Source organism: Phoca vitulina, unplaced genomic scaffold (genome assembly GCF_004348235.1).
Source record: "Phoca vitulina isolate PV1807 unplaced genomic scaffold, GSC_HSeal_1.0 scaffold14, whole genome shotgun sequence".
NCBI lineage: Eukaryota > Metazoa > Chordata > Mammalia > Carnivora > Phocidae > Phoca > Phoca vitulina.
Genome location: NW_022589717.1, coordinates 23,898,344 through 23,915,178, shown reverse-complemented (window position 1 = coordinate 23,915,178; position 16,835 = coordinate 23,898,344). Strand labels below are relative to the sequence as shown.

At 41.4% G+C, this 16,835-nt stretch overlaps 1 protein-coding gene across 1 annotated transcript in view; it reads right to left on the bottom strand.

The window, feature by feature from the left end:
* The window catches only part of ARHGAP10 (Rho GTPase activating protein 10), a 314,093-nt gene that overhangs the window by 226,009 nt on the left and 71,249 nt on the right, over nt 1-16,835 (bottom strand). Inside the window, exons 2-3 of the mRNA XM_032412959.1 lie at nt 6,346-6,441; nt 6,210-6,271 (exon numbers count right to left, since the gene is read on the bottom strand). Of these exons, the coding sequence (XP_032268850.1) occupies nt 6,210-6,271; nt 6,346-6,441 (158 nt within the window). The remainder of the gene's footprint in view (nt 1-6,209; nt 6,272-6,345; nt 6,442-16,835) is intronic.

Here is a 16,835-nt window from a genome sequence, read left to right as displayed (position 1 = left end):
TGGAGAAAAATATGGAAGAGGAGAAAAAAAAGGAGGAGGAGGAGGTCTCAAAAGCCTAAAGAGTATGTAAAAGAACTGATTAAAATAGATTTGATATACCATAAAAGTAAGATGAAACTAACGGCACAATCTTCCCAATGGCACGTAATACCTTAGATACTTATCACTTTTCAAGAACTCCTAAGTAATGCTAAAGACAAATTCAGTAACACGAAAATTCCTAATGGCAAACAGGGTCATCTTGCTCAAGTAGGAAACGGGATGCAGCTGGTGCATAAGACACTGTTGGCACTTCACTCTGTTTGGCAGCCCAGCAGGCCCCCAGCCCCCTCGGGATGAGAGGCAAGTGCCTTTTGTGCACCATCTGGCAAGCTCTACCTTCTCTCTCCAGGCACCCCCTCTTCCCTGAAGATTTCCGCAACCCCTGAGCCTTACATAACTGTCCTAATTTTCCATAATCCTCAGAAACTGAGCAGTCGTATTCAGGAAAAGGATGGAAACAAAAAAGTTATGATCAAAGAACACATGCAGAGAAATAAATACAATATGAGGGCTTTTAGAAGAGCATCATAAATGCTGCAGCACTATTTTAAAAGTCCTTAAATTCTTGGACAGCTGCCCACCTCAGATAAGTACGCCATGTCCTGCCATGCCAGAGAGAACATCTTGAGCATTCTGGCCGTGAAACGTCACGCAGTACTCTCCTTGGAGAACATGCACAGAAGTGAGCTCAGCAATTCTGGCCACAAACAGTACCCAGCTCCCCAACTTGAGTTACTCACTTTCACAGTCAAGGCTAGCAAAATTATCAGTAAAAACTACTCAGTTGAAAACACTACCCTGAAAAAGTCAATATTGGCCTTTTAAAGGGCATGACACATCCATTCACAGAAATCGATTCCAGACTTACATGCAGGGGCTGGGGGGAAACACTCTGACTTCCAGACTGGCCTTCTTTCCAGTTCCCTCCCCAACAAAATTGGCTTTAATAGCCACAGAGCCAAACACTGGTGGGAACTATGCAAACAGATCCCTCCCTCTTTCCCAAATTCTATCAGTTTTCCCCACAAGGAAGAAACTAGTGCTTCACTTCTATCTTTCCTTACTTGGATAACTCCAATTCATCTGTCAACTCAGGTCTGAAATGATGTCCCCAACATGCCTTCCCCGAATTCCCCAATAACTCTGTTACCCCCAAGCATGCATTGGGCAATCTTTCCCAATGGACAGCTAACTACGGGAAGGCAGGAACTACGCCTTTGTCCTTAAAGCACTTGGCACGGTGTTTGGCATGTAGTAGACACACACAGTATTTGTTGAAATATTTATATCTAATCCTATTGAGGGATACAGCTCAGTCATGTGTGTGTACACACACACACACACCCCCTTAGTGGCTCAAAACCAATAAAGAAGAACTTGTTCCTTATTGTTGAGCTTCCAATCTGATGACCTTATTCCTAAAGCCAAGCATCCTATTTTAACATTTATTTAAGAAATGGAAAGCTTTTTTAAAGTTTTTTGACATTGGTCCTTGCCTTCTAAAAACAGATTAGATTTAAAATATTTTTTCACGTTTTAATGACTCAGTCTTAATTATGAATATCTAATTATCATGGTACAACATCATTTAATTTAGGACTTCAGAAAACACTAATTGTTTTTGTTTTTTTTTAAGTAGGCTCCACACCCAGCATGGAACCCAACGTGGGTCTTGAACTCATGACCCCCAAGATCAAGACCCCAGATGAGATCAAGGGTCAGACGCCTAACTGACTGAGCCACCCGGGCACCCCTGATTGCTTCTAAAGATTAAGTGACCAGTAAGATTTTGTTAAATTCTTAGAACCAATTTTAGACTATTTCTACCACTATTTTACAGCTGTCATTTTGCATTCCTTTTTTAATATGTGGCTCTGTACTGCTGATGTGTAATAACTTTTTTAACATGTGTTTTATGTAGGTTTTTCACTATGTCACATAAAGATGACAATGAGGTACTTTAATGATAATACTGATAACCATAGTACTCTTTTTTTTTTTAAGTAGCCTCCACACCCAGCATGGAACCCAGCGTGGGGCTTCAACCCACGACCCCCAACATCAAGACCCGAGCAGAGATCAAGGGTCAGACACCTAACCAACTGAGCCACCCAGGCACCCCAATGTGTAATAATTTTAATTAAAACAAGAGTTTTTAAAAGTTCCCACAATGCACTGGCTCCCACTTTAGCTACTTAAAGACTTTCCTCGTCTCTTTGTCATACAAAGGCCCTCCTCTGGTGTCTCTGCTCCACAAACTCCAGCTCAAATACAACTTCTTCCACAAAGTCCTTCCTGACAAGCACAGACTTAACTGCTCCCCACTTCACGCAACCCCAACTATTCCTGTATTATCACACTTAGTATAATAGATTTTTTTAAGATTTAAGAGAATAAATAAAATAAAAATTAAAAAAATTTAAAAATTTTTTAAAGATTTATTTAAGAGAGAGCAAGCATGGGAGGAAGGGAGGGGCAGAGGGAGAGGGAGAGAGAGTCTTAAACAGACTCCGCTCTGAGTGCAGAGCCTGATGCAGGGCTCAATATCATGACCCTGGGATCATGATCTGAGCAGAAACCAAGAGTCATTGGACGTTTAACTGATTGAACCACCCAGGTGCCCCTTAGTAGAATAGATTTTAATTCACTTTTTACCAGCTATTCTCCAGGGCCACACTGAGCACTTCCTGACAGAGGTATCTTTTCTTATTCAAAAGTTTAAGGCTAGTGTCTAACAAAGCATCAAAGTTTTCTTTATTAAGTGTTCAAAGCTATTTAAAACGAAAGTAGCGATTATTCTATGCAATTTTTATGGTTAAAAAAAGTGACCCCTGATGATCAAGATTAGACAGAAACACCAAAAGAACATCAATATGGGTTAAATACCAAACTTCTTTGCTTTTATTATTTTGTTATTATAACTCATAACTCAGGAAGTAGTACTATTTTAAAGGTCTTTTAAAGTGAATAGAAAAGTATCAGGAATTCTTATCAAGGGGAAAAAGGAGGAAGAAAAACCTACAGATTAAAAAAGACTTGGAAACTTATCAATCAAGGGGCACCTGGGTGGCTCGGTTGGTTAAACGTCTGCCATTGGCTCCAGTCATGATCCCAGGCTCCTAGGATTGAGCCCCACGTCAGACTTCGTGCTCAGTGGGGACTTTGCTTCTTCCTCTCCCTCTGCTCTTCCCCCCTCCCACACTCATTCTCTCTCTCTCTCTCTCAAATAAATAAAATCTTTAAAAAAGGAAGGAAGGAAGGAAGATCGATCAAATGCAATGTGTTTGGATGCAGATTCAAACAAACCAACTGTTATGGGAGGATGTAAATGAGTATCAGAAAATTCTGAATACAGCTTAATTCTCTGTAATATTAAGAAATTAACTGCTTGTCTTTAAGTGTGTCGAGGATACTATGGATCAAAAAGAGTTACCTTTTAGAGCTCTGTAGTAGGGTATTTATGGATGAAACAATATGATAACGGGCTTTCTGTCAAACTGACTGGGGCAGGGAGTGAGACATACAGGAGAAACAAGATTGGTTGTGTGGCAACCAACTGAAGCTGAATATTGAGTACACGTAGTTTAATTACATTTTTCTCTCTACTTTTCGTACATGCTCAAAATTTTCCAAACGAAAAAGCTTAAGGAAAAAAAAAAAGCATTAGGTGTCCTTTTAATTCTATGGTTGGTCATAGCTGCTCCCTCCCACCCCCACCCCAAACTGCTTTCTGGCTTTGAACAGTTTCCTGCTATGCAGCAAGTGTTGCTCTTCCCCCAAATGGGTGGTAACATACTGCCCCACCCCTCCCTGAGGTTCACGACCTTGTGCAGACAACATCCTATTCCTACTTCTACCCTGTACTGGAAATCCAGCCCCACCATCCTCACTCTATCTAAAAGATCCTATCCATCCCTAACACAGCTAAAGATTAAGTCAAGATGCCAGCTAATAATAGCTGTGAGGACCATGCTATCTGTGTCAGACAGCCTGGAGCTAAGACCACGTTCATTTTTTGACCTGGTCAATTCATCTCAAGGAATATGAGACAAAAATAGAACATCAAGACAGGAAGCAGTCACGCGGTATTTCAGTGGAGCTAAAATCAGGTACCAGTCTGCCTAGAACCCTCTTCCCCTAAATGCCGGGACGCCTCACACAGTTCTCGGCAATAAAGGCCTCCCCTCACCACCCTAGATAAAATAGCACCCCGCCCCACTCCCTGACTCTGGCTACTAACCCTGTTTTATTTCATTTTGTAGGACTTACTACTGCCTGACCTATATTATATGTTTATCACTCCCCTTCCCATAATGCAACTTCCATGAGGGACCTTGCTCGGTTTGCCTGTGTCCTCAGATTCTAAACAGTAACTGGAACATACAAGCAGATCAAATGTATATCTGCCGAATGCTCAGGATCCCAAAAGTATAACTAAATATCATGGAGGGCTGAGAACAAAAAAGTTGATCCTATGCACATAAACTAAGAACACACCCACACCCACTTTGTGTCGTCACAGCACTATTTTTATCCACTATCACATTTAGACTTTCCTAAACTGCTGAAAAATCAGTGATTCGGGATCACACAAATAATCATTGAATATGTCACAGTTCGTGCCACAAAAACCTAATGTGACCACAGTACCTTCACCTGCCCTCTCCAATATTTACAATATATAAAAATTATCTCAGGAAATAGGGCACAGTGCAAATTATATTGGGGCTTTTAGAGGACATATGTCCCCGTCACTTTTAAATTAAAATCAGTGCTCTCCTGCTCCTTCTTCCTCTACTGCAACTCCACCAGACAGAAATCCCACCACCACCACCACCCACGAGATTAATTACAGCAACATCTAGGAAGCTGGCCAAAATGGTGGGTGTTTCAGAGAGGCTGGTTCTGGCTCCAGCTCTCAGCTGCCGTGTGATCTTGGGCAAGGTACTATCCCTCAGTTTCCTCAATGGCAAAACAGGGGGCGATAACAGAATCTGTATCATTGGACTGACTTGAGGATTAAATGAAGTATTAATAGTTAATAGCTTAAACCAGTACCAGTCACAGAGTAAAGGCTGACTATCTCAGCTATCCCAATCAGTGTTATTATTACAACCACAAATAAACTGACTTGTACACCTATACGTTAACATAATTCTAGCTAGTACTCATTCTTAAGGACATAGGAAAAAAAAGTTTGTCATTTTTTTAAAGTCTGTAAAAACCAGTGTGAATAGATAGCATATAATAATCTGGGGGCAATTTTACTGTAAATCTTTACTGAATGAATAACAGACATTAGGAGGGAGGCTTTTAAGAAAGGTGAGAAAATATGATTCAACACCCTCAAAATCCATTGCTGAGTGTTTGTTAAATAAAAATCATCCCCTCAATGCACTCAGCATAGCATCAGGCATGTGGAGAGCAGCTATTATGATTACTGTTGTGATCACAAATCTCAAGGCAAAGTGGGATTCTGAAGACTTCCAGGCCCAAATTCTCTCCCTTCACACAACCTAAAAATCTACCAAAGTACAAGTCAGGCTCTAACATTGCTCTGCTGTCCCTCTGCCTCTACGTAAGTTTTTCTGCTTCATCTTCTGGGTACATTAATGTTCTGCCTGAGACGCAATTTAAAGCAAAGTGCTCTGCTGCTAACAAAAATCTAGAAAGCACTGCTATAGTCTGACCCACTATTTTATGGGGTCTTGGTCTAGAGGTCGGGCAACTTGTCCAAGATCTTACCGCAGTCAGTACCCACTGTGAAACTAGAAATCCAGGCTCCTGAAACCTCAAACCCCCCTGAAGCCCCTCCAGGGCTCTTTACACTACTAAGCGTTACTTCATCTGCAGATAAATGTATCAAAACTTCTACCAGGGGGGTGCCTGGGTGGCTCAGTCGGTTAAGCATCCGACTTTTGATTTCAGCTCAGGTCATGATCTCAGGGTCCTGGGACTGAGCCCAGCATCATCATCGTGGAGCATCAGGCTCCACACTCTGCAGGGAGTCTGTTTCCCCCTCTGCCCCGCCCCCACCCCACTCTATCTCTCAAATAAATAAAATCTTAAAGAAGAAAAAATAAAAAAAACTTTTACCAGAACCAGCTTCTAAACCCAGATTTTCCCTGCTTAAAGTTGAATTTACTAGTTTACATCCCACAACTCACCATAATTTCTCTCTGTTCTTCCAGATTCTTCAAAAAATTAGAAAATTCGCGTAAGGAAGCATCTACAAAGAGAAAGTTATGATTATTTGGTGGCCAAAGCAAAGGAAGGCAAACCATAAGCCTCACCTTTACATACCTATGCAGCGTTCATCATCAGTCTCTGCATCACCGATAAATTCAAATTTAAAGTCTCTGAGTGAGTGCGCAAACTTCCGCTGGGCTGCTGAAAGACCTAGAAAGAAAAATTTAATGGTTACCTGGGGCTTTAAGTCCAGGTTTAGAAGAAATGCATTCCTCCTAAGGTCGCTAGAGCTGTAGAGCTCTCCACCCAATCTACGAGGAGGCACAACCCAACTCCTTTGCCAAGGGGCTCATTGTCCTCAACTTGGCACGCTCTGGGATGCTTCTGTCTTCGCTTCTATACTCTAGCACAGAACAGGTGCTGAAGAAATGTTTACTCCCTCCCTACCCTCTTCTTCCTCAGAGATGTGACTGCTCCACATTGTTCCCATTCTCCAAAGCGCTTTCCCTGTCTCTGAGCACTCAGGTCAGAACTTGCCCAATTCAAAAGTTCACGCTATGATTAGGAACACACACACCTGATGGCTTCTCCCAGGGCTGGATGAGAACTGGCTGGATGCCAAGGTTTCAAATATAAAAGTATCAAAGCTCAAAGTCAGCCAGTCAGATGCCCTTAACTGACTGGCAAACTCCAGCCAGAGAAACCCAGATGGATCAGAGTTTTCATAGAAGACAGAGCATGAAGGTAACTAAAGGCCAAGCTTAAATGGTAGAAAGAATTTATTCTACAAAAGACCTATAGGTTCTCATTTTTTTTTAACTGGGGATTAATAGAAAATAGTAGAAAATTACATTGCAGTTTCATTTACCATAGCCAAGATATAGAAGCAGCCTTACTATCTATCAATAAATAATTGGATAAAGAAGATGTGGTTTATATATACAATGGACTATTACTCAGCCATAAAAAGGAATGAAATCTTGCCATTTGCGACAACATAGAGGGAACTAGAGGGCATTATGTTAAGTGAAATAAGTCAGAGAAAGGCAAATACCACACTATTTCATTTATATGTGGAATCTAAAAAACAAATCAAACAAAAAGCAAAACAAAAAAAGACTCTAGATACAGAGAACAAACTGATGGTCACCCGAAGGTGGGGGGAGGGGGTGATGAATGAAATAGTGAAGGGAACTGAGAGGTGCAATCTTCCAATTATAAAATAAATAAGACATACGTATAGAATAAGGAATATAGTCAATAATACTGTAATAACTTTGTACGGTGACAGATGGTAAGTAGACTTACTGTAGCAATCATATCATAATGTATATAAATACTGAATCACTATGTTGAGACTAATACAATTATTCCTCAATAAAAAAATTAATAATGAGAAGTACATACAAATATAGAAAGGAAAAGAACTTAATAATGGAAAACCCTACTTCTAAAATAGGGTAACATTTATTTTATGGGCCATGGGCTATGCTAGGTGATTTTTTTTTTAATCTCATTCAATACTCATATATAAAATAAAGATCATCTTCATTTTACAATGGGGTGCTAAAGCTCCGAGATGTTAAATAATTTACACAAAGTTGCACAGTTACTACAACAGTAAAGGCTTGAGTCTATTCCAGCGCTATCTGCACAAAGCCATGCCCTGACCAGGATACAATCCTGCCACTGGTCTAAAGCACTTTCTAAGAAGCTGCTCACTGACTCCTGTAGTCCTTACACCTCCTGTCTCAGTACCGTGAATACCGACAGATTGTGTTGAAGTTTCATGTCAAGCAAATTGAAAAGTTGAAAAAAAAAATAAAATGCAATCCATAACTGCTGGTCAGAGTACTCATGCAAACAATAAATATCGACAAGAAAGGGAAGTCAACAATGTAAAAAAACTGAGGGCTGTTTTTAATGAGATAGTAGAAGCAATTTTCTTTTTTATTTTAGTCATTGACTAAACAGGAATGAAAGCAAAAGATTCTTATTTTTACATTAGAAAATGCTACTTGATTTTTTTTTTCTTTTGCCAACTCTTTACATCCAATCATTAAGTACAAAGGCTCCCCAATGATCTCCTGGACAAGCTGCTTTCTCTCACTTCTCAAACTTCCTAGTCATGCTCATCAGCTCTTTCAGCTACTGTCATGGCTTGGTTTTGTTTCTTAATTTTTTTCTTAAAGTACTATATATTTTTTTTTAAAGATTTTATTCATTTATTTGTCAGAGAGAGAGCACAGGCAGAGGGAGAAGCAGGCTCCCCACTGAGCAGAGAGCCCAATGCAGATGCGGGACTCGGTCCCAGGACCCTGGGATCGCGACGACCTGAGCCGAAGGCAGATGCTCAACCGACTGAGCCACCCAGGTGACCCAGAGGACTATATTTTTTAGAACAATTTTAGATTCCCAGCAAAACTGGGCAGAAGGCACAAAGACCCGCTGCCCGCACACATGCATAACTTCCCCTATTAACATCCCCTCGCTATCGTGGTTTTTGAAACTTCATTCTTCCTCTAACTCATGTTTAGCTTGCTCTTCTCAAATCCTTTTTCTCATTAAAATAAAGAAGAGATTGAAAGACACAACTGTGAAAGGCTAAATCACAACACTTTTAGAGGATAATATAGGATTCTAATTTCTTACCCTTGGCGTATAGAACAAAAGAACACACTGAAATGTAAATTGTGATGGACTACAAACATGGTGACAATTCTCCACCCCTCCTTGTAGGCACCTCTCTTTTTGATGCAACCCTGCAGCTCCTCCAGCAACTGGGGGAGCCTCTCTTCCCACCCCTTGAATCTAGCTGGTCTTCCAGCCCACAGGATGTAGTGAAACTGACACTGTGCTAATTGAGAACCTCCATCTCCCGAAACTTTGTACACCTCTGCTCAACTCTCTTGGAACACTCTGCCTTCCATGTGAACAAGCCCAAGCTAGCTTGCTGGTTGGTCAAAGACTTGTGGCCCAGTCCCCCCACTTACTAGCCCATCAGTCAGACGGCCAACCCACAGAAGCCTAGCTTTCCTGCCCTCCATGCAGCACTTAATGCAGACAAGCCGAGTCTAGACTGAAATAAATAAATGTCTGCTGTTTAACCCACTAGGTTTGGGGATGATTTGTTACAAAGCAATGGATAAATTAATATAGAAAATTAATGGAATTTGACTGTGTTAAACTTTAAAAATTTTTAAGACATAAAAAGAGTAAAGATAAGCACATACCCAGGAGGTACAAATAACAGCTATAAGTCAATGAGGCAGAAATTCCAATAAAAAATTGTACAGAACACTTGAATAGGCCCTTCACAAAAGGAACTGAAAAAAATCTAAATGGCCTATAACCACATGAAAAAATTACACTGGAATTAGAATAATAAGGAAACAAATAAAAATATTTTACATTAAAAAAAAGGTGCTCAAATTCATTAGTGGTAATAAGTGAAAATGAAAATCTCAACATACCTCAATACACTCACCAGACTGGCAAAAATTAGTCTGGCAAGCCCAGGTGTTTGTGTAATTCTGTATGTGGAGCAACAGAAATCCTCATATACTGCTGGTTAAGAGTAAAAATTGGGATACTTACTTTTTAAGTACTTTGGCATTTTCTAGTAAATTTGATGATATCCTACAACCCAGAAATTATCCTTCTAAGTAAATTCCCAAAATAAACTCTTAACACATGTGCACTTGTAGACATATACTAGAAAATCCATAACAGAACAATCACAAAAATAGCCAAACACTGCAAAAACCAAATACCAATCAACCATAGAACTGAAAATTATATTACATTCATACACTATAGGGTAAAAATAACTACAAATTCACATGTCAACACAGATGAATCACACAACTTGGACAGAAAGAAGCAAGTCACACACACAAAATACACACAGTATGGTTCTCTCATATCAAGTTCAAAACAAGCTACACTATATTTTGGGTTGTATATATAGGTCACGAAATTAAAGAAAAGCAAGTGAATCGTTACCTCAAAAGTCACAGAGTGTTTACCACTGGGGGCTGAGGACAGCAAGGCAGACAGAAAATGAAAGGGATTAAAGGTATTTTAGTTCATAGCCTAGTGGTGAGTCTGTAGATATCTGCGTTATGGTTCTTGCTTACAATGTACATTTGTTTTGTATACCCCTGAATTTTGGCCATAAATTCACAGCTAAAAAATAAAATTTTTTAAACCACAGAAGAGTAGTAACTTAGTTTCTATTGTAATCCAAACGTCTTAATTATTCTCTAAGGTTTAGCCACACTGGTGTGTTCTTGGTCACACATGCCAAACTCATTCCAGTCTGACACCCTTAAACCCACTGCTCCCTCCACCTGAAACACTCCCTCCCCACCCCCACTGGGCTGGCTCCTTCTTAATCCTGATGGCTCAGCCCATACAATCCTCCTCCCTACTATCCTCTTCAAAACAGGCTCCCCAGCAGTCCTAAATCCCTCTCTATCCTATTGCTTCTTTATTTTTCTTCATAGCACTGACTACCTGAAACTACCTTATTTAGTCAAAACTTACTCAGGGTCATCTATCTGCCCACTCTACAGTATCCTGTCAAGTCTTGTGCAACAACTGACAATCTTGTGCTTCACTATACCCCTGAAACAGGGGCCACAACAGGATTTTCCTTTTGCATTTCATGAACCTATTTCCAGATATTACTAGTGTGTGGGTTTATCATTTTGAATAACTTTATGTTATTCCATTTTGTTAATGCATATGTACTTATGTGGTATACACACTTTATATAAATATTCATATAATATATAAACACTGGCATAAATTATACTTTTCCCCTCTGGAGCTGTTTCCTGTGGTATTTTATCCAAATCACCAGGTCAAAGTATACTTTAAAGACCATGTTTCCTATGGCCAGGGCAGGATGCTCCCTAGAAAGTCAAAACTTAAAGGCATCCATTTTGTTAACATTTTATAATACCTAATTTCATTTTAGTTTAAAATGTTTATAATAAATTTGGGTTCATTTGCACAGCTAATAGGATATATTTGTCCCGACGTAAATAGCATGCTTTTCTCTCTTATTAAGTGCTAAGTATCATAGTCACATTAATACTTTATTTTAGAATAAATCGTTTTTCCTTTCTGTTGACTTCCTTCTGGTGTTATTAGAGTTCATTATGCAAAATTTCTATCATTTAAAAATTCGACCACGCCAAATTCCATTCCTTTTAAGAATCACAAATTTATCCCATTTCCATCATTTCATACATTTTAAATTTATTTTATTCTCCCATGTAATTTATACTTTCATAGATATCTTTGGCCTTTTCAAACATAACATAAAAATCATAAGACAGTTCACCATATTTAGTACAGTCCATCAAACAAGCACAAAGATGCTCTGTGCAAAGGATAATGTTTCCTCTTTCCAGTATCACTGCACATGAATCTCAACCAGTCTTTAGTTCTCAAGTTACAGAAGCTGACAACATTCCTCTACTGGGGGGAAGACGGTGAGGGGCCCCTGGATGGGAATACCGTTACTGAGCGCCTACTCTATGCTAACTGACTTACAAATACTACTTCACTCACTCCTTATAATCAGCCTGGAGGGTAGACGTTGGGGTCACCTTATTTTACAAATGGGTTAAGTTCAGAGATAGATAAGTGACTTGATCAAGGGCACAGACCTCGCACAGACCTCTTCAGACTGCTAGTAATAAGTGCTGAAGGCAAAGGATCAACTGTCTAGTCTCTCAAGCTTCTACCAATGTCCTTTCCATTAATTACATCATTCTGACTTTCAGAAGACAGAGCATTATTCCCTTGCCAGGATCTCACCCAGTTATCTGAATGGCTCTAGTGAAGATTTCTAACTAAAGGGAAAATTCACATACACGTGGGTCTGTGCCTACATTCTCTCCTGCCGACTAATTCCTGACCACTGTGAATGAAGTACCTTCAAGGTGCACCCAGAAAAGCACAGCTAACGTGAAAGAATTCATGTGATTTGCACTCTTTCAAATGAACTTGCCCCTTCAGAGTCACCCAGACTACAACTTGTAGGTCTTCAATCTGCAAACGGAAGAAAGCATGGGCAACAGAACTCTTCCTAGGGTTAAGAGCCGTGTGAGAGATGAGGAGTTAGTTCTATTGGAGACCTGGTGGGTTTGAGACGTAGGGCACCACGTGGAGAGATGCAACCACAGTGTAAATCCAGGTTCAGAGAGCCTCCAGACACTGGCCCAAATTGCCACAGCTCACCCTTGCTGATCTTACAGGTGAGAAAATTATTTTTTTGCAGAATCCCCACCCATTAACAGTTATCAGTTAGGACCATGAACTCTGAGTCACATACAGGCACTTGGAAGGAGGTGCATGGGAAGCCTCTCTGTTCAGGTTGCTCTAGTTTTCCTGCACTTCGAGGCAGCGCTCTGCAGGCAGGGTAACAGCGTAAGTGACAGTGGTAAAGGTCTGGTGATAAAGGTTGCGACTACTGTCTCCAGCAACTTCCCACACCATCAAGCAGAGCACGAACGGGGCCGCTTGAGGAAACGCGGCAGGTTCTATACTTCTGGGCTTGAGAAGAAGAACGAAACAGCAAATAAGTGTGCCTTTCTTACTCGTTAAATTTGAAATACAAGGGGCGCCTGGGTGGCTCAGTTGGTTAAGCGACTGCCTTCGGCTCAGGTCATGATCCTGGAGTCCCAGGATCGAGTCCCGCATCGGACTCCCTGCTCGGCAGGGAGTCTGCTTCTCCCTCTGACCCTTCCCCCTCTCATGCTCTCTCTCTCTCATTCTCTCTCTCAAATAAATAAAATCTTTAAAAAAAAAAAAAAAATTTGAAATACAAGACTCTGCATACACCATACTGGGTTCTAGAGCCTTTTTTTCAAATAGGCAAAGTGCACCTGGACGTTCACATTCCTTTGCATGTAGAGACCCAAGGAACCAGTTTATCAAATATGCAAACATTCTGCCACTGGAAGCTCTGCCACCCGTTCTGCACAACAAAACAGGCACCAAAATTCTTCCACGTTTTATTTAGAGAGGAACAGGGTCCAGACTCTAAGAACTTAATATCTTTCATGCCAGATTCATGCCAAGGAAATAATGCTGATGTTAATCCAACATAACTTGGCAATGAAACAAAATTCCTCTAGGCCTCTACCCTGGCTTCATATTTTCCTTCATGTTTTCCAGACTCACACAACTGGCAGCGGCACTATATCCAAGAACAGCATTATGGCCTCTCTGTGCGTGTCAAATAAGAAAGTAAATAACTCACTGTGTACATTTTTTAAATGATGCAAACATCTCATGAGCCCAAAATGCATTACTGGGCCAGTCGAGGCCCGAAGGCCAAATCACAGGCCGTTCTAGGAAGAGCTCACGGGCCAGCCCCATCTCTGGAACTGTTACATGAGGGCGTTCCTGGTCCTAACTCTCCAATTCCAGCCCAAGTGCAGTGTGCGTAGAGTAAGGTCTTCTTGATCATAGAAAAAGCAGCTTCTATGGTCGCTAGAATATTCTAGACCTGAACTGACAAATCTATCAGGTAGAGGAAAATAAGATGAGTCCACAGAGATGCATATGCCTCGGAACAAATGCGTAAATCCAGAGTACAAGACCCACAACGTAACAGGGCACTTAACAGACAACCAGACTCTGTTAACCAAAATAATTATGAACAACACTTAAGAAGGGAGTGATCTGAACCCTGCAGAGAATCCCATAGGCAGGTCCAAACTGGCGACCACCACCCAACCTTCGCTACACCTTATTCCAAATTTTAACTGTCCCGCACACCTTCAGCAGATGCGAAGAGGCTACACAGGCTAGGTTCCGTGTACAGAGAGAACCCCTACCACTACAGGCTCTCAGATGAGCAGGGCACTCTGGCAATCACCTAGACGGCCGGCTCTCTAACTGTCTGGCCACAGGTTCAGTTGTTCGAAGAAAATCTTATTTACAGTGAGAACAGAAAAATTAGCAGACACTTACGTATTCATTTTCTACTGCTGCTGTAACTCATCACCGCAAATTTAGTGGTTTAAAACAACACAAATTTATTCTTACAGTCCTCAAGTTCAGAAGGCCCAAATCGGTCTCACTGGGATGCATTCCTTCGGGTGGCTCCAGGGGAAAATCCATTTCTTTGCCTTCTGCAGGTTCTAGAGGATGCCCAAATTCCTTGGCTCAGAGCCCCCAGCCCCCAATCACATCACTCTGACCTGCACTTCCATCACACATCTTCTCTGACTCTTTTAAGGATTACTGTGATTACAACGGGCCCACCATCCTAACCCAGGATAATCTCACCACCTCAAGGCCTTTAACTTAATCCCATCTCCAAAGCCCCTGTTGCCAAGTAAAATAACATATTCACAGGTTCCAGGAAGAGAACGGGACCTCTTTGGAGGGCCATTATTCTGGCCAACCATACCTTATAATGTCAGGTACTCTTCTAACCACTTTACATTTATTGACTGCTTTGTATCCCAACCACTCTAAGAGACAGGAACTATTATTATGCCCACTTTACAGAGAAGAAAACTGAGTCACACAGAGGTTAAGCAACTTGCCCAAGATTATACAACTAGTAAGTAGTAGAACCAAGAGATAATCAAAGCTGCTCAGGTGGAGGTAAGATAAAGATCCTATTCAACTGGTCCCCATCTCCCACAAAGGGCTCCCCGATGAGAGTGCACCCTGCAGAAAACCCAATCTGAAAATCACTGACAGAGTCTCTCACCTTCACTATACAGTTGGGAAATGAAAGCACAACTTTGAACAACTAGTTCAATTTCACACACCTAGTTCAAGGAGAGCACTAACTAGAATCCAAGTTTTAGTATAGAATCCTAGTTTGAGGATAACCTGGTGGGGCACCTGTTAGGGAGGAATACTTGGTCCAGCAGTTGGACAGTATGCCCCAGAGAAAGGCTGCAAAGGTGGAGTGCATGCATGCACACATGGGGAAGAGGATCAAGGTGAAGTGCTTAAGTATGAAAAAGAGTATGGAGGCCAACACACTCCCAAGCTCCGCCTCCTCTGATTATAATTCATAGAGAATAAGAATGGCTGAGGGGCCGATAAACATTATAATTACAGCGCTGTATGCTGATATTCGGATAGCTTGACATTTCCAGGGAAGTACCTAGATCGGAGCATCAAAAACCGATGGTCCCATAGACTTATTTATTTGGCCATCCCTTTCATTACAATTTTAATCTGAATCTCTCAAACCCTCCAGTTACCATTGGCCCCCTACTCCCTACAGTCTTCTACTCATCTGCCTCACATATGTAAAATATCTGTGTGGCCCCCGGAGGCAATGGGATCCGAAGTCCTGGCCTAAATTAAAGAACTTTAGCAGCGGGCGTCATCTTAGAGACAATCTAGACTAACGATCCTATTTTACAGATGAGGAACCAAAGGCACAGTATACTAGAGGCAGGGTGGTTTACGTAAAGGAGACAGGCAGAGCTGGCTCGAAATACGGGCTTTGGGCAAGACACATAGTAGGTATCAGATTTCCCACCTATAAACTGAAAATACCCAGAATGTCCCATCTAACGAACACGTGACCTCTCACTTTCCCTTCTAGAGCAATACGCCGGTGCCAGGGCCTTCACTTCCTACACTGGCAGGTTCTGTGGCACATAACCCTACCCAAACTTCACTAGGGCTAAATTAATAGGGATAGAAAGTTGACCTAAGAACAGGCCCCACAAGCCAGCCAGAGACACAAACACATGGCAGGTGTATATACGGAATGAAAGAAATGAAGTAAAGGCCACAAAATATTAAACAATTGGTGGGTCTAAGAAAGGATACATGGATGTTCATTAGTCTATCCTTGCAACTCTTGTAGTAGATATTCATAAAACAAAATAATTAGCACAAAAGAATAAAACAATCACAACGTATTAAAATGAAAGAAACAAGGACACCCATACATCCCTGAATTAATGAACCATTTTGTTGTCCTCCGTCCCATCTACCCTCATCTCATTCCTATACTTCCAGGAACCCAAGTGGCCCGAATTCCAGTGTTCCTTTCTCAGCATCTCAATCCTTATTCTACGCATCCACATTCTACTCATGTTGTGTATTTATCCAAATATTTGCCAGGCAGTGTTCTAGACACAGAGGATCTTGCAACAAATACATCACACCAACTGGGGTGAGAATGGGTGACAGGCCAAGGCAAGACGGGGGAGTAGAAGATAATAAAATGTAAATTACATAGTATGTTGGGAGCAGGTAAGTGAAAAATTATTTTCTCCGTGGCACTTAGGAAAGGTTAGGGAAATGGGAATGCCTGGGGAGAGGCTGGGATATCTGAGTGGATGGTACAGAAAAGATGGCACCAAAGCAAAGACTTGAATGATGCAAGGAGCAAGCCACACAGATAACTGCCTTTCCAGACAGAGGGGACAGTCATGCACAGACCTGCTGCAACACAGCAAAAGGCTAGTATGGCTGGGACGCCTGGATGGCTCGTTCGTTAAGCTTCTGACTTCAGCTCAGGTCATGATCCCAGAGTCCTGGGATCAAGTCCCGCATCGGGCTCCTTGCTCAGCGGGGAGCCTGCTTCTCTCCCCTGC